At 39.8% G+C, this 22,837-nt stretch overlaps 3 protein-coding genes across 6 annotated transcripts; all 3 read right to left on the bottom strand.

Annotated features, from left to right (window-relative positions):
- Window positions 1–3,117: 3,117 nt before the first annotated feature.
- On the bottom strand, window positions 3,118–9,024 carry LOC135336789 (E3 ubiquitin-protein ligase TRIM71-like). Of its 2 annotated transcripts, XM_064532650.1 has the most exons (3): window positions 8,876–9,003; window positions 8,208–8,286; window positions 3,118–5,461 (listed from the first exon to the last, which is right to left on the bottom strand). In XM_064532650.1, the coding sequence occupies exon 3, from the start codon at window positions 5,442–5,444 to the stop codon at window positions 3,249–3,251; it is 2,196 nt and encodes a 731-aa protein (XP_064388720.1). In that variant the 5' UTR covers window positions 5,445–5,461; window positions 8,208–8,286; window positions 8,876–9,003; the 3' UTR covers window positions 3,118–3,248. The 2 variants fall into 2 exon arrangements, with proteins under 2 accessions (XP_064388720.1, XP_064388718.1); XM_064532648.1 differs by lacking the exon at window positions 8,208–8,286 and having other exon boundaries at window positions 8,876–9,024.
- Window positions 9,025–9,192: 168 nt separating this feature from the next.
- On the bottom strand, window positions 9,193–18,333 carry LOC135336788 (protein bicaudal C homolog 1-B-like). Of its 3 annotated transcripts, XM_064532646.1 has the most exons (17): window positions 18,266–18,333; window positions 18,034–18,199; window positions 17,598–17,741; window positions 17,032–17,142; window positions 16,577–16,741; window positions 16,095–16,225; window positions 15,331–15,447; window positions 14,454–14,674; window positions 13,881–13,977; window positions 13,091–13,154; window positions 12,607–12,807; window positions 12,070–12,216; window positions 11,846–11,980; window positions 11,457–11,611; window positions 10,178–10,265; window positions 9,682–9,846; window positions 9,193–9,502 (listed from the first exon to the last, which is right to left on the bottom strand). In XM_064532646.1, exons 2-17 carry the CDS (start codon window positions 18,194–18,196, stop codon window positions 9,315–9,317), a joined length of 2,292 nt encoding a protein of 763 aa, XP_064388716.1. In that variant the 5' UTR covers window positions 18,197–18,199; window positions 18,266–18,333; the 3' UTR covers window positions 9,193–9,314. The 3 variants fall into 3 exon arrangements, with proteins under 3 accessions (XP_064388716.1, XP_064388717.1, XP_064388715.1); XM_064532647.1 differs by having other exon boundaries at window positions 17,032–17,139; window positions 18,034–18,324; XM_064532645.1 differs by having other exon boundaries at window positions 18,034–18,323.
- A 161-nt stretch (window positions 18,334–18,494) lies between these two features.
- Window positions 18,495–22,749, bottom strand: LOC135336786 (uncharacterized). The gene has a single exon (XM_064532644.1). The coding sequence runs from the start codon at window positions 22,331–22,333 to the stop codon at window positions 18,638–18,640; it is 3,696 nt and encodes a 1,231-aa protein (XP_064388714.1). The 5' UTR covers window positions 22,334–22,749; the 3' UTR covers window positions 18,495–18,637.
- Between the last annotated feature and the right edge of the window lie 88 nt (window positions 22,750–22,837).

Raw genomic sequence — 22,837 nt, 5'->3', positions numbered from 1 at the left:
ATTATCTATAGTCGTTACCTCCTCTGGTCTAGATCTTTTACACATGCAGTATAATTATGGCTTTACTATCTATGATTATGGTAATGGCAATGCACTGACTGTGCATGCTGCGCTGGTCTCTGATGTTCATTGGCATGAAGAGCTCACGTCAGACTTTCCCGATAGAAATCTTGAGCATCTTGCATTCCATCCAGTCAACTGTTATCTAAAAATAGCTTATTTCTGAAATGTTTGTGCTTGAAACATTCAACAATTAATGCATGGGGACCAGTGAGTGCATGTGCGGCTCTGCCCCTGGCCCTAAAACGCTAGCAATTTGGGGTTATATATATATATATATATATAGGGGGGGGCCATGCACTAACAATTTAGGCCCCACCCCTATATATATATATACTGACGTTTATTTTGAGCAGTGGAGTCAACAGTAAAACTAATAGGAGGGGTTTTATTATTCGATACAGAATCAAATAAAGTACTAACAGGCTACATGCATGTACAATCTGTGCTCCCTTGCCTTGGTCACTAAGAATAACAGTATAGAGTATAGGGTAGAAAAAAAATTATGTGCAAAATATAGTTACCTATATAGTATATATTATACGTAGAAGTCTCATTCAGCCGCCCTTCCTATAATTAAAGGAGATACCTGAGAAAAACATTGGTTTTTGTTCATGTTGCAAGATTATAAAATGGTGTACTGTACAGATAAACAAAAGTAAAAATTTGCAATGCTTCTCTCAAGGAACAATGCAAAACAGTCGATGGAATAATTATGTCAATATTATACTTATAAATGGATCAAATAGTTTCTGAGTTCCTATATAATAACTAGTGTTCAAGCTGGCGCTGTGCTAATGCCTCTCGCCATGTTTTTGCTTAAAAATGGACATAACATTTTTCTGGGGAATACTACTTTACTCCACTTGTCTACAAAAATAATCATGTATACGATGACTATATTAGTATAGGTATCTTGACCTTCAGAAATGAGTATATACAGGTTCACAGTATCTATATGCTATAATTAAGGTGGAGAGACGCTAGCTGCTCTAGGAGTCAAAATAGTTATTATACTTTGTTAGAAAAATGCATGGGAAAACTTTGCCACATACCTAAAATGAGTCAATATTGCATGTTCAGTTGATCAAAACAATCAGGAAGCTGTTCCATATGATATGCGTCATTGATTCTCCCCTTGCAATAAACCTGCTTGAACTTGATAATTTATAGGATTTTCCATCCGATCAGAAAAATTATAAGAGGTGTCGTTTTCTTCAATATTGATAATGTGTACATTGTTTACTTAGTTAATTTGTACTGTAGCTATGGTTTCTGTTATAGGTATGTTAAGTAGGTTAACTGTGGAGCAGAGCCTCCATTTGTGTTAACAATAGATTCTTTGTTTTAAAGAGGCCCTGTGTGTCTCTCTTGTTTTTGGTGCATGTATGATCTCTGTTTTGTCAGTTGTTACTTTTGTCTATCTTGTTTAATGTTAAACCCTTGTCAAATCTTGAACTGACTCCGCCGCTTAGCTAGTTCTAGCACTCAACTCTGCCAACAAAGGTGAGAAAGATTTCAAACACAGGCATTCAATGACTTGCAATTGTATAATTATGGTATCATTGTTGTGTTTTGTGGCTGCTTATACCAGGACCTCAAGGATCTAGGAAGCAACAAAGAAGAAGATTTTGTTTTCAATTAATTATAAGCGGAAGTGCATAATTATTTCATAAAGTTAGCTTATCTATATAAAGTCACTGAGAAGAAAAGACTTATTACATGCATCTATTGTTGTATTATGTGGCTTTAATACCAGGACCTCAAGAAAGAAGAAAATTGGATCTGTAGTTCATGCAGTGTATAATTATAATATTTAAGAAGAAAAGACTTGTGTACATGCATATTGTTATCTATAGTAGTGTTTTGTGGCTTACCAGGCCCTCAAGAAAAATATGATTCTGCCAGGAGGATCTGGATCTGGGGAATGAGCGCGCATGCGCATTACATCCATAGGAATAATTAAAGGGTGTGTCCAAAGAGATCAATTTCACAAATGGCTACTGCTAGCTAGCTGTTTTAACAGGTATTTTCTGAGTCTTGTAGCTAACAAAAAGCTAGCGCTTTAGTGCAAGGCTAACTCATATGTTGAATAGAAAGTTTGTGCGGACAGATGATGCTATGAAAGATTCTGAAGAGACTGCAACAGCCTTCAATGTGAGTCAAACTAGCCATAACTCGAGAAAGAAGCTTTAGTTTGCTAATCCACGAATCAAAATCCAAGAGAACGTGGCTAGAAGCCTATAGAAGCTGTTAGTTTTCGTCGCATTGCAACCGTTGAGCAGTTACAGCTGGAACAGACACACAGACACACAGACACACACACACACACACACAGTCAGCTTTACCGTATCCCTCGTGCGGCTACGCCTCGAGGCATAATTATATCTAGTATAGGACTGGTGCATGTATCTATAAATTGACTTTCAAGAACCAACAAAAGCATAATTATAATTTTATGGAGCTTGAGGTCACTAAGGAAATCACAACAATTTTTACCACTTTCCACACGAAAGAAAAACTTCTCTATAATTATAATGTTATAGAAACTAAAATTATACGAAATCAATGCACATCAGGACCAAAATTCAAAGCAACTAGACGTCTATAGTGGAAAAAATAGAAAGTACAGAAAAGAGCAATGCTTGAAAACCATGCAAGTGGTACAAGATCAGTATAGTACTCCTTTATAGAGGAGAACTGAGATAGATGGAAAAAAAGAAGTATCTTCAGGACATTTATTTCCTCCACTTCAAAATTTTGTATGACACTCCTGACTCCCAGGTAAATAAAACTATTAGTATATAATTATACTGGCCATAATTATGGTAGACATGCACAATGTTTGTTTTCTGCATATAATTATACCGTTGGAGAGCTCTCAGAAGAAATGTTTGTGGTTTGTGCATTTCAATGCCAGGAAACAATATTAATACCCACCAAGAGCTTTGCATGTGTAATATACCGGTGCATGCTTGCGAGTTTATCTCAGGCTCTGCCCTTGAAAAAAGTGCTTTTTTTGCACCTCACAAAAATGTCCCGCTATTATGCAACAACTTTCTGTGATGAACTGCTGATCCAAACTTGTGAATATAATTATGTACACGTATATAATTATACATGTACAAACAAAAGTGATAAATTTACACTCTATGTACATAAGTTACTGTAATAAGTTTATGGCAAAATTAAAATACTTGAAGTCGTTCGTTGTCTCGATCTGCAACTACGATGTTTCCGTGACTGTCAATATCTATTCCAGCTGGACGATAGACTTCTCCTTCTTCTTTCCCATTTTTGGCGAAAGAACAAATAAACTCTCCATTTGTTTTAAATACCGAGATACGATGTCCGTACATCTCAACAACATACACTGTGTCTGTATTGCTCACAGCTAAAGCGGCTGGGTTAGTTAATTGTCCAGGACCACTGCCGTATGTACCAAATGTTCTCAGCAACTTTCCATTACTTTGGAATACCTTCACATTGTGACTGCCAAAGTTAGCTACGTACGTATTGCCGATACGGTCGAATGAAACATCAAGAGGATGATTGAAGTCATTAATGCTGATAATACTGTGGAACGTAAGGTCTGGGTTTAATACTTGAATTCGATTGTTATACTGGTCACCAACATATATCTTGTCGTTGGTCTTGTTGTAGCCTATTCCAGTTGGTGTGTTGAACTGAAGCCTCTGATCACCTTTAGTCCCAGCTTCTTTGAGAAAATCTCCATTGACGGTAAATTTTCTAATTTTGTGATCATCTCGATCACTTATGTAGATATTATCATATTTGTCAACAGCCACTCCCGCTGGAGCCTCGCCTTGTGAATCAAATACTTGAATCTGTTTAAAATCATCGTCATAGACTAGTATTTGTCCACTGCCACGCTCGGCAACAATCACATGACTGTTGCTATTGACAACGACACCCCAGGGTTTGTCCAAATTGCTAATCATTCTGCTTGGTGCTCTCAGTGTGTGCGGCTGAGACATGGCTACCACAGTAAATGGACTACCTTGAACGTGTTTGCCATTGATGGTCAGGTTCATTTCGTGTTTACCTCTGTTTATGGGTGTGTAAGTGATTTCGTACTTGTTATCTCTCCTGATAATCTCGCATTTGATCGGGGTCTGGGTGACTGCTGCAACTACCTCAACGTTTTGATGTGGTCTCTTGAGATGAAGTTCCAATTTCACTGCCTGTTTTACTCGTACACTGGTTATGTTTTCCCCTTTTAGACTGCAACTGTCGATCACCTCATCATCATCATGCATTTTTAATGACTGTTTTAAGGGTTCTTTTTCAAATGTAGTCAACTTCATTGTAATCTCTTTTTCTTGTTGAATGGCGTCGAGTTTGAATTCAGTTGATATCTGTTCAAGTCTCTTGAGTACAGGAGTTTTTATTTTCAGCACTTCGCATTCTGTGCCTGTTTCAAGCGCCCCTTCAGCATACTCGAGACAGCTGGCTAGTTTCACCTGAGTGATCTCCACCTGGTCCCTTTGTGCGGCCAGGTCTTTTAGCTTCTGCTGAGTCAACAAATCCAGCTCTCCCACAAGCTCCGTCCTTCGTTGATCTAACAGTCGGTGTTGTTCATCAATCTCTCTGTGTATGTTGGCTTCAAGGATGGCTCTTTGATCATGAGTATTTTTTGCAAGGGTATCGAATACCTTCAGTGCTTGTTGGACTTTGCCTAGCTTTTCTTTGACAGGTGTGATACCTGAGACAAGTTCTTCCTTGTGTTTAGGAAACACGTCAGCAACTAGGTCGTAATTGTGGTCTTTATGTAGCCGGATAGTGCAATCGGTACAGATAAGATCCTTGCAAGTTTCACAGTAAATCTTGAGTTCATTTTTGCAATGTTTGCTGCAAGTGAGTATCGCTTTCTTGGCTGTGATGACTTTCGTGGCTTCTTCCTGGAATTCCTGAAGGCTCACTATATGATGAAACCTTGTCAGCTTCAGCGCTTGATGGGCTGCTTGGCAATTATTGCATAGTAAGTCTTCACAATCTCGGCAGTATCCGGTTGCTTTCCCCTCCTCACAATTGCCACATTGTGTCTTACTCAATTCTGCAACTTTACCAAAAGCATCTCGTATCTCAAACAAGTGGTCGATGTGGAAATCTGATTGTAGTCCAGCCACTCCCTTTTCTGACAGTGGGACAATGTGTCGACAGGTGGGACAAGTGAGGGAGCGTCCATCCTTGGTCACTAGTTTCTCCAGACATGGTGACTTGCAAAATACGTGATAGCATGGCAAGAGTTTCGGTTGTTTGTAAGTGTCGAGGCAAATCAAGCATTCTAGTTTTGCGTCTAGTTTCTTAATCGCGTCTTTTGTCACTAGTTCAGACATTTTCGGTTGTACACAAACTGACATGCAAATTTCAACTGTTTCTGTGTGTATGTATGTGCATTATAATATTTGATAGCCATGTACATGTACGTGTGAATCATAATTATTGGCCATGCCAGAAATACACGTAGTCTTTTTGGTTGATCATGTTTTAATGGAGAGTCTATCTTTTTGAAAATTCTCTTATTATAATTAGCGAGTCCAAAGGTCATTCAATTACTTTTCATTTAAAAGTACAGTGTAAAGTATGGCACAAAATACCGTGCTGAAAGTTGTTCTATATATATAAAGCTCATGCTGAGGTTAGAAATGGCTGTATGCAAATCAATTTCATTGTTGTTGATTTGGTTAAAAAGTGTTGTGATTGAAGGAAATCCAGTACAGACTACTAACCTCTGAGCTTGGCATACCTGTTGATAATGTGAGAGTATGGGGTGCCGTTTGTGTCAAAATATTGATGACAAAAACACAAGGTTTTGGTGGTATTTAGGAAAGAACTTGAGGGTTATTTAGCAAACAAAATGTACCTACTAGAATACGGTATTATTATGATAATCTAGAACAGAAGAAAGTACTCAGTCCTTTCCTAAATACCCCCAGTCATTTACTAAATACCCTCAGTGATTTGCTAAATACCTTGTGTTTTTGTCATCAATATTTTTACACAAACGATGGACACCCCATATTATGAGAGTGCTGTGAAGTTGTGTGTTTTGTCATACTGCTGTAAAGAGCTTCCTTTTATTACCAACATTGGTGATAGTTTGTATATAATACGTGTATTTTTAAAGCTACTTAATTGTCTATACTCATATTAAATACAAGCCTACTAGCTAGCTTTGTGTTGATTTTAGTGGTACCAGCAGTGCCTCATGAACAGCACTAGATCTAGAACAGAAGAAAGTATTCTGTTGTTTCGAAACTATGCCTATAATTATGTACACTATATAGATGTATTAAACTGTGAACTTATTGTTTATACATTAAGTCCACATACTTTAAAGTTCAGTCAACACCTCAAACTTACAAACTTAATGAGCTCACAACCACTACAATGTACCTCAAGTGAAAAATGGGTGCATTTCGAATAGACTGATTCTTGAGATTGTTCGTCTACGGGCAGTAAATCGATTATCTTGGGATGAAAAAAATAATTTATAAGTCTAAAAGAGGAATCTTCTAAAAGCATCCTGTGAGCTCTCTGCAAACCTTCTCACATTAATATCAGCATCTCCAAAGCAACTCTTTAAAATCTTCGGAGGTAGATCTACTGGTTGGTATGGAAATAAAGTATAATTGTTTTGAAGGTGACGAGGGCACACTCGCAGGGCACTGGTATGATGAAGTTGTGATTGGTATAAACTGTATGGAACATGAAGTCATTACTACGAAGAGCTAACTATTTACCAGTTTGATTTACTAGAATTTTGATCCAAAGGAGATTGTAATTTTTGTATCATCACTATTTTTACTGGCTATACTTGAAGTATTGAATGTCAAGTTCAAACAAAAGAGAGAGATAGGCAACGCCCCACGTGATACTAGGTAAATGCAGTGTGTGACGTCACACCCTCTGGTTGGAGGCTTGTTGTGCTCAAGAAAGTACACGATGATCCCTATATCTGCTTAGTTTTCTCGTAGGGGGCCTAAAAGAGCAATCATGCAGGCACCATGCACACATACACTACTGATAGCTACAGCTGCTATGTTAGTGCAGAGCTTTCTTTTGATTTGTGTGAAAAAACACGAAGTTTGTGTATCTCTATCTCCAATATGAAATAATTTTATAACATGACTTGTAGGTTTCAGTGTGTTTATATATATAACTGCATGGAACAAAGCATATTTTCCAGCTCATAATGCAGTGAAGTAGTGGCAGCACCATGAAACGTTTGTCCAAAGTCCAGAAAGTTTGTGTACCTCTCCTGCTTTTACTGTACATGGTAATCTAGTTTGAAGTGCTCTAAAACACAGCTTAGGTATTAGAAAGTGGAACACAAGTATCTTTATCTATCTTGTGTGATCGAAGAGATGGCATTTGAAGGACTTGGGAACAGACCTGTTATGATTTGTAGAGAGTACTCACAACCCCCTTTTGGAGCTCACTTCCTCATCACCTTGCATAAGTACATTGTAGCTCTAAAAGACTTGTCTAAGTGTATCTGGTGTCTCCTCAATCAAGAGCACAGCTTGCTATAATACTAAAATCTTTATTGACATTTTAAGTACACACACCCCTTTTTGCTCATTACACGCCCCCTTTTAGCAACTAGCCTCATCCAACAAAAGTGTTGGGCGTTGCCTATCCCTCTTTTTCGTTTATCTATGGTTCAAACTACGATGCACTAATATTGACATTTTAAGTACACACACCCCTTTTTGCTCATTACACGCCCCCTTTTAGCAACTAGCCTCATCCAACAAAAGTGTTGGGCGTTGCCTATCCCTCTCTTTTGTTTATCTATGGTTCAAACTACGATGCACTAATAATTATTAGGTGCTTTAGGTCAAAAGCTTTCCAAACATATACCGTATAAGCCCTCTTTAAGGCGCCACATTAAAATAATTACGCTGGTAAGGGTGGCTGTATTCAGAGGTGGAAAATTAGTTTTGAGGCTGGATGGCGTTTCTTTAGAGGGCCGCCTTCTAATTGGAGGTAATACGGCCATTTTTACCAGCGTAATTATTTTAATGTGGCGCCTTAAATAGAGATTATACGGTAGTGATAATTTTAAATGATAAAAATGTGCCACGCCTCCCATAAAGTTGAAAAATTGGGTACACTACCTCTAGTGGGTGTGCACGCCCTGCGTGAGTTTCACATAGAAACTTGACCAGACGTTCTTTTCTAAAGCGTGGCCTGGATCTGAGTTGAAGGTAAACAAAGTGTTACATATCATTTTGTAGCTGAAAGCATAGATACAGGAAAGGAGAGATTGGAAACGAAGGTACCCTCGAGTAACATCCATGCATGATATTTTTACATTGCAAAAGCCTCGAAAACTATCCGCTTTTCTTTGCCCTTGAAACTAGGCTTTTTTGAAAACACGCCTATTCTGTGAGTACGTATAGTGTAGTAGGGTCAGGTGGTATATACGGCACCGGATGTAATTTTGAAGGGGGAGGGGTTCGGGTTAGCTTAGGGAAAATAACAAAAATTAGGGCGTTTCCACATCATATCCGGTGCCGTATAAGCCACCTGATCCGTGTAGTACTTGCTAATGACTGACCACACCCAGTAAAAAGAGGCATTCCAGGCCAGCTAGTAAAGTTTATATAACTGTGTCCAATCCCTCCTTAATTTCCAGTATCTATGCTGCACTGAAACGAAAGTGAGCTGATGGTATATAATACAGACACTAGCTGTTTAGATTTTTTTTTGTTTGGACTCGCTAATTACAGCTAGGGTATAGCTTTACAGCACATGCAGGTACTCTACAGTGAATGATACTCACTTTCAGTTTCTTTTAATCAGGTCTTTTCCTTGTTTTGTTTTGATGTCTTCACAGGATCAGAGAGATCGTGTGATGAATATGAATAATTAATTTGTGGTCACACAGTGACGTGCAGCCTAGTAAACATGGCTAATTATCATAGATATTCTTAGCTTCGATTCAAGGCCGCTTTAGAAGCGCTGTAAAGCGGACTTGAGTAGAGGCTAAGATATTCTCTGCTATGCGCTAATAAAAGAGACGTATATACACTCTTTGGACTTTTGGTACTAGATCTATGTACGTACATGTATACTAAAGCCTAAGGGCATGCAGCAATATATTTTTTATGGCTCATTGAACCATAATAATTGACTTTTAATTTATTATTGGAAATAAATTTACACTACTTCAAAGGCTATATATAAAACAAAATAAAATGAACATGCAGCAATGTAAATAGTCAAAATCGTCCACTTTGGCTCATGCTAAATCTGCCCCCAGGGCGCAGCTTTAGCGACCCCCCTCTATCGAAGCCTCCCATTGGTGGGTTCTGTAGTCTGAGTCCCCTGCCGAGGGAGAGGGAGCCTCGGGCACTCATCACTCCAGGGGGTGGCTGCTGCTGAGTCTTCCCGTTAACCTTCTTCAACTCTGAGGAAGAAACAACTAGCACTGAACACAATGGAATAGTGACAATTTGGTTGAAAATGTATACTACATGTACTTTGTACTGCACCGTTATGAAAATGTGTAACTCCGGAAAATTATATGGCTTATGGGTACTACACTCGTAGTTACTATTATTATAATCAATGGAGATATATACTCACCTGATATGGCAATCTGTATCTTCCTCCTTGCCCCGAGTGTGTTGACCCCGATCTCCTTGAGGTCTGATTCGCTCATAGTGAGAAAGGTGTCAAAGTCCAGCTCCTCCTCTTCGAAGCGCTCCTGATAGTGCTCCAGTCCCAGCTGCTGGAGGAGACTAGAGATATCTGTGAGGTGTGTGTGTACAGGGTGGGGGCAAGGGGAGAATGTTTGAGTGCCTATAAACATGTAAATGCATGTAAAACTGGTGCAGGATGTGCATCCATACCATCCATACACATGCTGAAGTATTTCCTGCACTTCATCATTACATTAAGGCAAGGACTGACGGAAAACTAATGGCACATTACTATTATTGTGTACATGTACATGTACAGGTTGAACGTACTGTTTCTAATAGAATAGCACACCCTTAGGCCTATGTATACATTAATTAGTAGACAAAAAATCAGCAGATGCATGAACACACACACAAGACATGTGGTATAGCTGACTGACCAGTCACTCCCTTGTAAAGGTCCTGCTCCGCCTGTAACCCCTGAACTCTCTCCTGGGACGCCTGTCTCATCAGCTCTGCATACCCACGCTGCAAAGAATAATATAGGGTACTGCGCTGCATACAACTTCTGGACCATTATACGTAATACAGCAATGAAAATCGTTCACCTGTCTTAATAACACATTACATATGCAAACAAAAGTGCGCACCAGCTCAGTCTCCTGACGCAGAACATACACACATTTAACATAGATAGTCTCCACTACCGTACCCTCGCGAAAATACGCCCACCCTTTTCTGCAAGAAGTCTAGGCTTATTAGGGGACTGGGCGTTTAATCGCGAACGGCGAGTTTTTATTCGAATATACACCCACCCGCGGCCTCAAATCGAGGTTTACACTTTGTCAAGATAATTCTATTGTTTTTAATACATAGTATGAACATTTCATTGACAACAACAATGTTATAAACTAATGCATGAGTATGATAAAGCAAGACAAGAGAATGAACATGAAGAAGTGGACTCTGACTCTATTCGTTGCTTGTCACTTGTGTCGATGTCAGATGTACGTAGCAAAAAGTTCCCAAAGGATGATAGGTCATACTCCTACAGAGCAGCTATCAGGTACTTTGTTTCAGAAATCCAAGGCAAGGTAACCTGCAAAATTGGCCTGGGACTTTGTGTTTTCTTTTCTCTGCATATAGGACTACTTGTTCCCTTATACATCTTCAAGAGCAAACAGATCCATACAGAGAAAGTTATATGTCTGATCTTGGTCCAGCAAAGAATATAGTCTTACTAGCTACTACCTAAAACTAACTTTCTTCACTAAAATTAATGGTCAACATGTGGCATTTAGCTACTGCGCATGCTCAAACTCTTCATTCTGGGTGGGCTTATAATCGAGTGAAAATACCCTCGTGCAAGAACTTTGAAGCAAAAGAGGGGATGGGCGTTTATTCAAGATGGGCTTATTTTCACGAGGGTACGGTATATATAAGCACAACAGTGGACATTGTAACAGTACACCTTTGTCGCAGCCAGCTCCCACAGACTACTGTACGGGTGGAACATTTCGAGGTGTTTTTAATTTAACGTTTTTCGTGTGTGGCTGCAGAACACGAAAATTAGAACCCGTGGAAGGCTTTGTATGCGCATGCAAAATAGGTGCCACACCTTATTCTACGAAATGTACTACCTGCGAAATTTCTAAAGACAAAGTAAGACGAAATAGTGAATTGCATGAAATTTTACACCTGTACGGTACGAGTACCCACCTTAGTGAGTGACTGTAGTCCACGTGGTGAGGTGGGGGACTGGGTCTGAACACGTGACCCAGGAGGACCTGCCGGCATGGACTCCGAGAAATAGTTGCCGGCCCAATAGTGGGTGGGGTGACGAGGCTCACTAGGCTCCACCTTTTTCTTCATGGCTGCAGGGGATTGTGGAAATTGTTAGTACTACATGTAGTATACATGTATGTACACATAGATTTGCATGCATGTATGACAGTACAAATTTGACATGACAAGAAGTGTACATGTAGTAAGCACTACCATTTTATATGCTAGCTACATACATGTACTAAAGAATTATTAGCATTAAACACTGTTGGTTGAGAAACAGGGTTCATTGAGTTGTAAGACATGCCTTAAAACCAGCTCACCAATGGCAGCCTCTTCTCTCATCTTCTCATACTCGAGAAATCGTTTAGGTGTCATCTTGTGAGGTGTGGCTGAATTTTGGCCCAATGGGGTCGATGAAGTGCGAGGACGTGTTTCTGTTGGGACAGGTGACAGCTCTGTATGGAGTAATTTAATGTGTGAACACACGTCCACATCAATGTGGGGCATTTTAATTATGCCTACTACATGTAAGTCCATAAAGCACCTTTCCTGATGTCTTGACTGGACCCTGGTCTTGGCTCAGGGCTCTTGGAGGGAGAGCGTTGGTCAGGGCTGGTCGAGCCAATCTCCACCGTAGGCTCCTCACTGATCGGAGATATGGTGGGCAGAGCTCCATTAGCATGGCGAACAGCTGTATGAATGTCAAGGTGATCGAGGTAATAGACCAGTGCTCTTTTCATGCATTAGTACAAAAATGTGATTCACGAAGATACCATGTACATATACAATGTACATGTACATTCGCAATGCACTAATACATGTATATGTACATAAAGGTCTGTTTGTACAGTGCGTGATATTCTAAGCCCATGTACAACGTACATCCAGAAAAAATGAGTGGAAAAACAATTATTGAGTATAGATGCGATATACAGGTTGATACTACATTATAAGTACATGCACATGTAAATGAAACTGTAACTCAAGAACCACATTAAAGCAAGCTTACACGAATGTCACAATTGTGCTGAACTTAACATTGTGACGTCCGTAAGCTTGCTTTAATATTAGAGATACTCACGCTGTGCGTCAGTAGTGGGGGTGATGTTGGGTGTGGCCTGTTGCCCTGGCTGATAAGAGCATGCGAGCATCTTGAATCTGGCGTCATATATCCACTGGATGTTCTGCTCGATGCTCTTGATGATGACTGACTGGAGCTGCCCTTTCTTGGGCTTGACACTGATAAACACATCGTGACGCTGAGACAGCTCACCAATCAGAGCTGGGAGGATATAGAGGATAGAAGCATCACACGCTAAATTAGCATTGGAGGGAGAATTTGTTACGTACATGTACATGCACATACAGTGTACTATTGTAGCATATATTCACACAATGGACATGTACATACGAATATGTGCATGTACTACAATTAAGAGCTGAATCGGATCAGACAAAACATATCATGCCAGGCTGTTTTTACGAAAATTCCTATGTACATGCATACAAGAACAACTGTATGTTAGTGGGCGACGCTAGGAGACTAGTGAGTTGAGTAAACGTACAAGAGCTGAGCACGTCCTTGTCTGACTCGTGGATATCAAACATCAGCACCACTGGCAGACAACCCTGCAACAGGACACATCATGTATACAACTATCTAGAGCACCGAAGTGTTGACATGAATAATATAGAAACCAGAAGAGTATTACAATACATATACAGTTAGTATAGTAACACGTACTGATGAGCAATAAAATTCAAAGTAGACTCTATAGAGGTGCATGCTGAAACTTTTGAATGAAGTTTTAGTATGCACGAGACATGCATGCACTGTGGACTAGCATGCACTGTGGACTAAGATCTCAGCAAAGTCAGTCAGCAAAGAAGCCTAGAAATATGGCTCCTGGTATATTCTGGGGGCTAAGAAGCAACCCATCATAATTCTAGCTTTCTAACTTTAGTGACCCTTTTCCATTGTTCCTGGTACGGGATCACTTCAGCTGTAAATACATACCTCAAATAAAGGCCGCGTGCAGCTAGCTAACCATATCCATGCAGCCAACGTGCAAGTTCAAGCTTGTTAGCTTTTGCTCGCTTTTAACTAGTAACACTAGTTGTGTGAAGGCATCCATGCTGTAAGCGCAGTGCTATGGCATCCAGGTGAGCAGGCTCAGAAATCACAAACAAACGACTACTGTACAACCCGTGGCCATGTTAACGAGGCAAAAGCGACTACCTTTACAGTCATGTACATAATCATTAATAGTGTTCCTACATGTCCTGTACATGACATGCTGGTACATATTAGCTTAGCCCGTATCTGTGTTTATAAATGCACCAATCAATTCATACCAGTAATTCATTTCTTGCTTGTAGCACAGTATCCACTGTCCCGTTCACTACCACTTGGTTACTACGGTAACGAGCATGGGGATCTGGAAACTGAATCCTGTACAAGCAAAAATATACAGGTGACAACAAACCCCCACTTGATCCTGTTCAGTGCAATATCTTACTAGGGTGACTATTGTACACGAGTATACATGTACATGTTAATGTTTAGAGCACTATGCATTAACCACAATGGAGCCTCGCCCCAACATGCACATGTACGCTACATGCAACTGCAGTTCTTTAGCCAAGATATATACATTACTTGGTTACAGCATAACCATAAAAGAGCAAAAAAGGGATGATTTAGGGGAATGATAACAGATACATCTTGACTGAAAAAACTCAAAACAAGTGAAGTCAAAACAACCATTCGTACCACGTGCAGTAAGAGGCTAGATTATAGTTATGAATACAGCAACCGAAATACCATGTACACATACATGTACATTGTAGCAAGTACAGTGAATCATTAAAATTCTCCCACCTACGAAAACTACCCATGCAACTACCAAACGATAAACAATGTCTCACGTGGTGTTGCTTCTCTCCATGATAGCCCTGATGTTCCCCCCTCCATTCCCAATAAGTGTGCGATGATGTTGTAGGGACACGTCCAGGCTCAGACTGACCATGGGGACGTGGTGACTGTCTCCAAGGATGAACTGCACCACTCTGTTGACGGCCAGCTTCATACCATCTGCCTGTTTCACCGTACCTCGAATTACCACCAGCACACTGAACGCACGAGGTTGCTGTAGGGAAGACGGATATAGTACTTAGGAAAATGCAATGCAAGGCCAACGTGAGAATTGACATTAAGCAATGTCTAATGAACATAAATCAACGGCATAGTTACAGCATAGTTACAGCGTATACTAGATACAGGAAACTGGAATGAAGCCTGTAAAGTGTTTGCTTTCAATAAACACAATGATTATTATAATTAAGAGAAAGTGCAGGATGAGGTCATACACTTAATAATACAAAATATGCAATAATTATGTTGACACTGGGTACATTTTCCCAGCCGAATTATTCAATTTTGAAAAATAACAATAAAAACATAATAATTATTACACCATATTCAATAGATTTTAAGTTGAGTCCCCTACCACGCTGTGATTGCATCTCTACCTACAGTATACACTCTCTAAAAATAAGGACACCTCTTACATTGACATACATGTACTGTACATGTACACTGGGATCAATTTCAACTTCTTGGGGCTTGAATGCACATTCATGTTGTCAACATACAGTACATGTATTAATTCGCACACTGTAAGCTCCGTAAAGATGACATGCACATAAACCAAAAACCCAATAACAAGCACTTTTAAATTATATGGTTTCCACTTGCCACAAAATGTGATATATATTGGTAGAGACAGAGCCTAAAGCTACTCACAGGTTTGATGTGAATGTTGACACTGTAGGCTAGCATCATCTGCTGGAGGTCGGGGGAATTGGCATCCACATAGCCGGACAGGGGCAGTGTGAATGTCATCACCAGGGGAACCAGACCCTGTGCAGAATGGAATACACATAATTATTACAGGAACAAAAATAGAGCCTCATTTTAACCAGAAATGAGCTGTTTATAAGAACAGGTGGAAGCTGTGGTCAATACATATACATGTAGGTTCAGCATCATAATCTGTGAGCATCATAATCTGTGACCAGTACCAAGAGTTCATTGAACTCTTGCCAGTACCAAGCAGACATCCAGTGACCACCACTCAGTGACCACCGCTCAGTGTAACCAGGCAGCCATACAGTGTGCTATAATTATAATAATATGTTCATAGAGAAACAGAGTTAACATGCAGCTGAAGTGAGAATTTGAGTAATGTAAAACACTTGGCATTGCCGGTCTAAGATAAGCAATTCACCTGAATTAATAGACACAACAGCATTAAAACACAGGGCAATGTTTAGACAATAGTTAACTGCTTATCGCTGCGATGGCACACATTGCATCATACGTGTACATAAACATACACGGTTACAGCAACTATCCAATTTGAATACAAGCCTGTACAATAAAATTTGCTTCGACAAGCTCTTACTAACCCAATAAAGAAAGATACAATGTACATTAATTTTGTAGGCAAAAGCAGGAAGTACATGTACATGTATATATAGTACAGTGACGACAGAGATCACACTCACCCGTATCTGCTTCCTGGCAGCCTCCACGCCGGTGACCTCCCCCGTCACTGACACCTGACTGCTCTTCTCAGCACCAGAGTAGAGACGGTTCGAGTCAGGGAAGTGGATGTGGCATTTGGTCTCACTGTGAACTGCAGAGGGGCATACGTGGGTATATACTCAATGTACTATATTAAAATTACACGATCAATTCAGTGCCTGAGTGGGTAAAGTTGCACTGCTAACGTAATGTATTAATTGTTAACTTAAACAAGCACATGTATTGTATGCTTTTTTGCTCTATGTACTTGTACAACATGAAATACAGTAAAAGATCAACACAGCTCACATCAACCCCACTACACAAGCTGTATTATCATAAGTGAATGAAATGTACATAACGTCTCGATTATTATAAGCTAGATGCCGTTAGTTAAGACAGATACATAACTGTATACTGCATGTTAAAATTATCTATGAAAGATACAAACACAATCAGCTACCTTTCTTGATGTTGGCTCCCTCCTTCCCTATCACATGGGAGTGCTCAGAGCATGGGATGTCAATTTTGAGGGTCACACGCGACGACTTGGTGTCCAAGTCGGTCAAAATGAGCTCTCTAGCTTTCTGCACAGACGCAGGCAATCCCAGCACCTTCACCTGAGGATCTGTGTGGGGTGTGTGTGTGATGTGTGTGGTGGGTGGGTGAATGTAAGTGTGTGTGAGTGTGTATATGTGGGTAAGTGTCTAGGTGGTGCGTGGGTGTGTGTGGGTGTGTGTAGTTTGGTGAACGCCAATTTAATGAGTATGACTGTTATTTGACAGATGTGGTATGTGTACTAATGCTATTGGGTGTACCCACACAGTTTAGCATGTGCAGGTAATCCACACCACATGTATGTGCAATTATGCGTACCGAGGTCATTACCACAAATTAGGGAGTGTGCTGTTACGGTACCTTTTTTAGACTTTGCTCCAATCTTGAGTCGTGACGGCCACAAAATAAGGGTACTCGTCTCTTCTTGTATACGCTTGAAGTAATCTTCAGCGCTCTCATTGTCTCTCCCTACTGTGGCCGGGAGGGAAAATGAGTGGCAATGTGCATTACATGTACGTACCATAGAGGTGTAGTCACATTTACTACATGTACATGAGGGTATTATTCTGAATGAGCTCAGGCAGTGAATGTGAGATGATTTACGTGCACATTGCACACACGTACATGTAAGCCAGGGATTGAAACAGTGTGCACCTGACATGTACATGTATAGGTAAAATTAATATGAGCAGGTGAAGAATATGGTATAGACTATAAGTAGAGTGCTTATACAGAAACATCAATCCAGAATAATGATGCCTTAACTGGCGAGCCTTTACACATATGCACAATGTGTGTACAAACACTGTCAACTGGTTATCGCAGGCACACCAAACTCAAACAGCACAGATAAAATACAAAACTACGTGTCTCCTGTACACACGTTATTACCATAAGACGTAGTAAAAATTCCCAAAAGTGAATACCTTTGATGAGTTCTTCAAGCTTCCTCCTGTCTACAGGGAATCGTTTTTCAACATTCTGAGTGTTGTCAAGGTAACGCATGTATTCTTCGCTCACGGAGCTGGTCCGCTCCAGTGGTCGCTCATCCTTGTCTTCAACAAGGCTGCCTGGAAAACAACATATTCATCTGTAACTTCAAACGGACGTGCAAGGCCATCTTTAGGTCGAGGATCAAGATAGTACCCTGACTGTGTAACATCTGATAACACGAATTTATTAAATTGCCTACGTCTCTAGCTCTACAAAAGACAGTCGTCCCTAAATAAAATATTCATGCACAAACCATCCGAACAAAACCACAATTACTGTGAACAACCTATAATTATTCGATAATATTCTGCTATTATTTTATAAATTACAGCAGCTTCACTAGATTACTACAATATGTATAGGCTATACCTGTGGCATCCTTTGTACTGCTTGTGGACCTAGTTAAGGTGTCTTGTCGCTGCTGGGAATCAGGATCATCATCCTCTGTCGGAGGGAGGTTTAAGAATTGAACGCTAGGCCTTTTGGTTACTTTATCCACTGCGCCCGATAGGACAGCTTCGTTGTTGGCCATGCCCTATTGTCACATAAACTTATATCTTCATGTATGGTGCTTTAAATACAATGCAGTTTACAACTTAACTGTAGCACCGTCGAATCGTTCCTTAATTTTCTTGGCCACTTTTCTTGTGATCACTTCCTGAAATTGAGGATGTGAGTATGCAACAATTCAACACCCACCACTTAGCCTCAAGGTGGGTGGGGCTCATACATTCCATGTTGCAAGTCAAAAAAGATAACTATTCACACCAACACCACAGAAACTTCTGGCAGAGAGATAATGCACTGTCTGTCGGTAGATATTATCTCACAACACAGCACACCGACTGGATGGTGGGGACATTAATGTGTATAAACTGATTCAGGTATATTGATACATATCCTTTTATGGTGTCAATGGTCACACCATAGACAGACATAATTATACATAAATCTATTAAATAGCTGTAATACTTTAATACGTGTCAATGTCCAATGTGTTTATCAACTGGGGCTGATTCTGTTCGTCGCAATCATTGCTTCCCAGTTCTTCAGTTGCCCTTAAATGGACATGATCCAAGAATTCATCATCTATTTCAGAATCTGTGTTCCTTTGATTCGTGCAGCACCTTATTTTAACGGTGGAATACAAATGGAACAAAATCACAGCAATAAGTTGAACAAAAACAATGCTGATAGAGATGTACACAAACAGAGCTCCATCAATAGCCACTACATTTGCGAATAGTACTGAAGAGCTGAGGGTGATGAGATTAAGAAATAGTAATCTTTCAAACAGTGATAGTTGCCAGTTTTCATACGGGAACGGGAAACAAAGTAGCAATGTAGTAAGAACTATTATTGCAACGAGGTTTATGTGAGGATCGGAGAGAAGATTAAATATGACCAGGGTTACTCTAATGAGGAGCAGTAATCCAAACCAATAGCGGTGCTTAGATTTTAATGGACCAAAGTAAGCATCCATGTATGGCTTTAGTCTTAGGCTGTCTGTCCAGCGTAAACATCTCAGGTACGATTTCTTTTGAAGGCACGAAAAGAATAAAAGAATGAAAGTGTACGGTAACCACAACAAGAACAGTGCTCCTAAAGCAACCACAAAAAGAGCCAAATGCTTCACCCCAAAATACTGCAAATTCCCATCCATTGACCATACTATCTGCACATGAGTTGGATATTCAAGAATGTGGAACGACAGCATTGAAATTATGGTCTGCAAGAGTTTCGCATAAGATAAAAAGTACAGAGTAGCCAGAACAGGAACTACATTAGCACCAATGAGTTTAGTTGCACGGCGTGAGTATTTAGTTGACAGGATGATAAGCAGAGTGATTCCAACAATGGTAATAAAATCATGTGCAAAAAAAAGCCATGTCTTCCAAAATGCATCCAACCCTTTAATAAAGCAGACATCTATTCCAAATTCAAGGTTCAACCATGCTATGAATGTCTCAAGCACTGGTTCGTGCTTTTGAAAGAAGATGTTTCGATTTGCCCAAATAATGTTTGCATATAAAATGATACCATTTAGTGTTCCTTGCTTAACTGTGAGGTCAAGAAGTTTGATAAGTGCAACTAGCAAGACAAAACCAACAGCAAAAGGCAGAATCAAGGCTACATGCCAGTTGTCATTACACTCAATGCATAGTGAAGACCCGATTGAAAGACTAAGGTTGCCTTTGCACTGACCACAAAGCGTCCCAGAACGGCCGTTGACACATTGATCATCAGGTAAAAGCAAATCGAGGGAAATGTTTTGAGTCCTGCAATAGCCAGTTAGACAGTAGACATTTAGCACAAGTTGATAGGTACTGTTATCTACACCTGGGAAAGAAGCGAGCCAATTAAAACCATTTCTGTACACGAAGCCTGTATGATTGCGAATAACACAATGGGTTATTCCGATGCTCAACAGTCTTGCATCACATTCACATCTGAGCGGAAGAATTGTTGAAAGAATGAATCCAGGTGGGCAATCATCTACTGTATAATTTACAAATACAGGCAAAGACATTACAACATTTTCCACGTCTCCTGGATATGGATACATAAAAAGGATTTCCTTCACATAATTCCTGTTACCGTATTTGTCCACAGTGGCCGCACTAGTTGTAAGTACTAAAGAGAAGTTTGATAACGGTTTAGAATACACTGTGTATGTGAGGGCATTGCACTTAGAGTATAGCACCTTTTGAGTGTATTGGGTTGTATCAATACTGTCTTCACCGAGAGCATTTGCGAAAACTGTTCCGGTTGTGGCACCATAGTCTTTTCCTACTATAACAGCTGCTATCTCCACTGTTTCTCCAGGAAATACACTTCCTTCTTGCGCAAATATGTACGATATGAGCAGACAAACAGGTGTATTGAAACCACAAAGACAAACTCTTGAAGGATTAGAAGCAACCAGTGATTTCAAAGGATCTAAGTTTGAGTCGGCATTGACAAACTCAAAGAATAATGTGTAATAGTATCCACTATAAATCGCAAAATCAGAATTTGGTGCCACAAGGCAATAATCCGTGACAGACGCTCCATAAATTGCCAGTCCACCATTTGCAGCTGTATTGTTCTCAAACTTCAAGTGCACATTCAGATCCCTAACATCATCAGAAGACAATACCTGAGGGAAGACATAAAAGCAGGGTGTATAGGTCACCGGTACAAAGGGAGCAACTTGATCGACATACACACCACCACCCACATCGTTTGCTCTATTACCGACGAAAGTTACATTGGTATTATTGTACAAATGCAGTTGTGAGTAGAGCAGCGACATCCCTCCACCTTTGTATGCAGTATTGTTCACAAACTGTACATTACCTTTGACGTGTAGGTCATTCGAACTCAATCTAATACTTGCACCAACATTCCTTTCAAAATACACATCACTTAAACTCACTGCATTGCATAATGAAACATCAACTACTCTACCATAGTCAGCATGTCCGTGATTCTCAGTGAAAGCGGTATTGCTAATTTCTACACCAGATTGAATCGAGCCTTGACAAGCTACAATCAATCCAACACCATTTTCAGGGATATAGTTGGTATTTTGAGAAAGTATGCTGTTACGTACCACCACAACAGCATCACTATTGATACTTATTGCTCCAGATTGACACTCGGTAATTTCACATTTATCCAATTCAACACGAATCAGATTATAGATACGCATCACTAAGATACCCAGACTACCGGTTTTCGTTATGACAGTGTCGTGAATGCATAAGCTCATGTTATAGATTTCGGCAATTGCTATCCCATACAGATAGGAATTTGAGATCGTTGAGTTCTCAAGAAAAAGCTGAACATTGGAGCAATCGTCGTCATGATGGCCAACCAAACTGTTACTCATACCTATAGCAGTTGAGGTTGAATCTTCGAAGGTGCAGCTTTGTATGGTGATTTTAAGCAGGGCTGAATTGACCCTTATATTCAAGGATCCTAGATAATAAAGGCAGTTTGAGAAGTAAAGGTAGTAGGGCTGTAATCGATTTTGTTGGTACCAACCGGAGCTTTCATGCAGTACATCACCATAAGGACTAATGAAGTTATAATGCATAAAAATGCTCGAAGATAAAAACTCACAATTTGTAAAGGTAGCCACTTTAATATCATTTACTTTCGAATAATCTGGTTGAACAGGATACGTAATATTGATCGAGATGGTTCTAAACGTGTTGCTTGAAAATTCAATCCGACTAATAGTCACAAGATAAACAGTAAAATAAAGAGTAGGTAAATCATTACCGAAAATAATTATATCCTGCACTTTCAGGTGCCTGAATCCTACAAACATGATTTTGATTTTATGAGGAACAACAATTGTTGGTCTAAACTTGGAGTCGGTGCTTGCCATGTAAAAGGACAAGCTTTTCTTGTAATCTTCCAAAAAGAAAGACAATTCTAAATTGTGGGTTCCATTCAGAAAAAGCAAGGAAATATTGTTGTGGCTGTTGAAGAATAATTGAGAGCCTCTCACATAGTCACTCAAAATATGACAAATTGATTTCTCGGGACAATTGGGGTTGGGTAAAGGGGTTGGTGAGACAAAATACTCCACACCACTGCAACTAAATCTACCAACAATGCATACGGACAAGACAATAATAGTTGTAAGAAAAAACTTCATCCTGCAGTTTGCATACATATGTACCTTCGTAGACAGTAGGAGCTATTACAAGACAGTGCCACGGTCTCACGGTCTCACGGAGCAAAAGGAGTTGGGCTATAGAGGTTTGCACTCAGACGTAGGTAGGGATTGTCGAATTTAGTCCACTTTATAATAGATTCCTCTTTTTATGATAAAACGTGCACAGTAAGTTGATACGCAAAAATTTTGTCTATCACTTACATCATTGAAATCTGCATATATAGCCCTATTTGAACAGAAGTGTACACGTGAAAAAACATGCAGCTGTCAATTTGTCAATGCCAACTGTCAATGCCAACTGTCATCAGTCGGAAATAATGCAAACGATAAACTATAATGTTCCTGCAAGTTTCCTACTTTCAATATTGTATTCAAAGGGATCTAATCGAGTGATACAATTAAGTCACACATCATAAGTATATATAGTCCAGTGCACATCATATAATTATACATGCACCCTGCATGGTATTTAGTTTTGTCCCCACACCTACTATAATATAT

This window comes from Halichondria panicea, chromosome 6, assembly GCF_963675165.1.
Source record: "Halichondria panicea chromosome 6, odHalPani1.1, whole genome shotgun sequence".
Lineage (NCBI taxonomy): Eukaryota > Metazoa > Porifera > Demospongiae > Suberitida > Halichondriidae > Halichondria > Halichondria panicea.
Note: the sequence above shows the minus strand (reverse complement) of the source record. Positions and strands in the feature narration are given on the sequence as shown.

Excerpts from the sequence above, each read along its gene's own strand:
- LOC135336789 (XM_064532648.1), bottom strand. The coding sequence starts at position 5,444 with ATGTCAGTTTGTGTACAACCGAAAATGTCTGAACTAGTGACAAAAGAC.
- LOC135336788 (XM_064532646.1), bottom strand. The coding sequence starts at position 18,196 with ATGGCCAACAACGAAGCTGTCCTATCGGGCGCAGTGGATAAAGTAACC. Across the intron at positions 17,143-17,597 it reads GCTTGAAGAACTCATCAAAG|TAGGGAGAGACAATGAGAGC; the intron begins GTATTCACTTTT and ends TCCCGGCCACAG. Across the intron at positions 12,217-12,606 it reads CCCCACTACTGACGCACAGC|CTGTTCGCCATGCTAATGGA; the intron begins GTGAGTATCTCT and ends ACATTCATACAG.
- LOC135336786 (XM_064532644.1), bottom strand. The coding sequence starts at position 22,333 with ATGTATGCAAACTGCAGGATGAAGTTTTTTCTTACAACTATTATTGTC.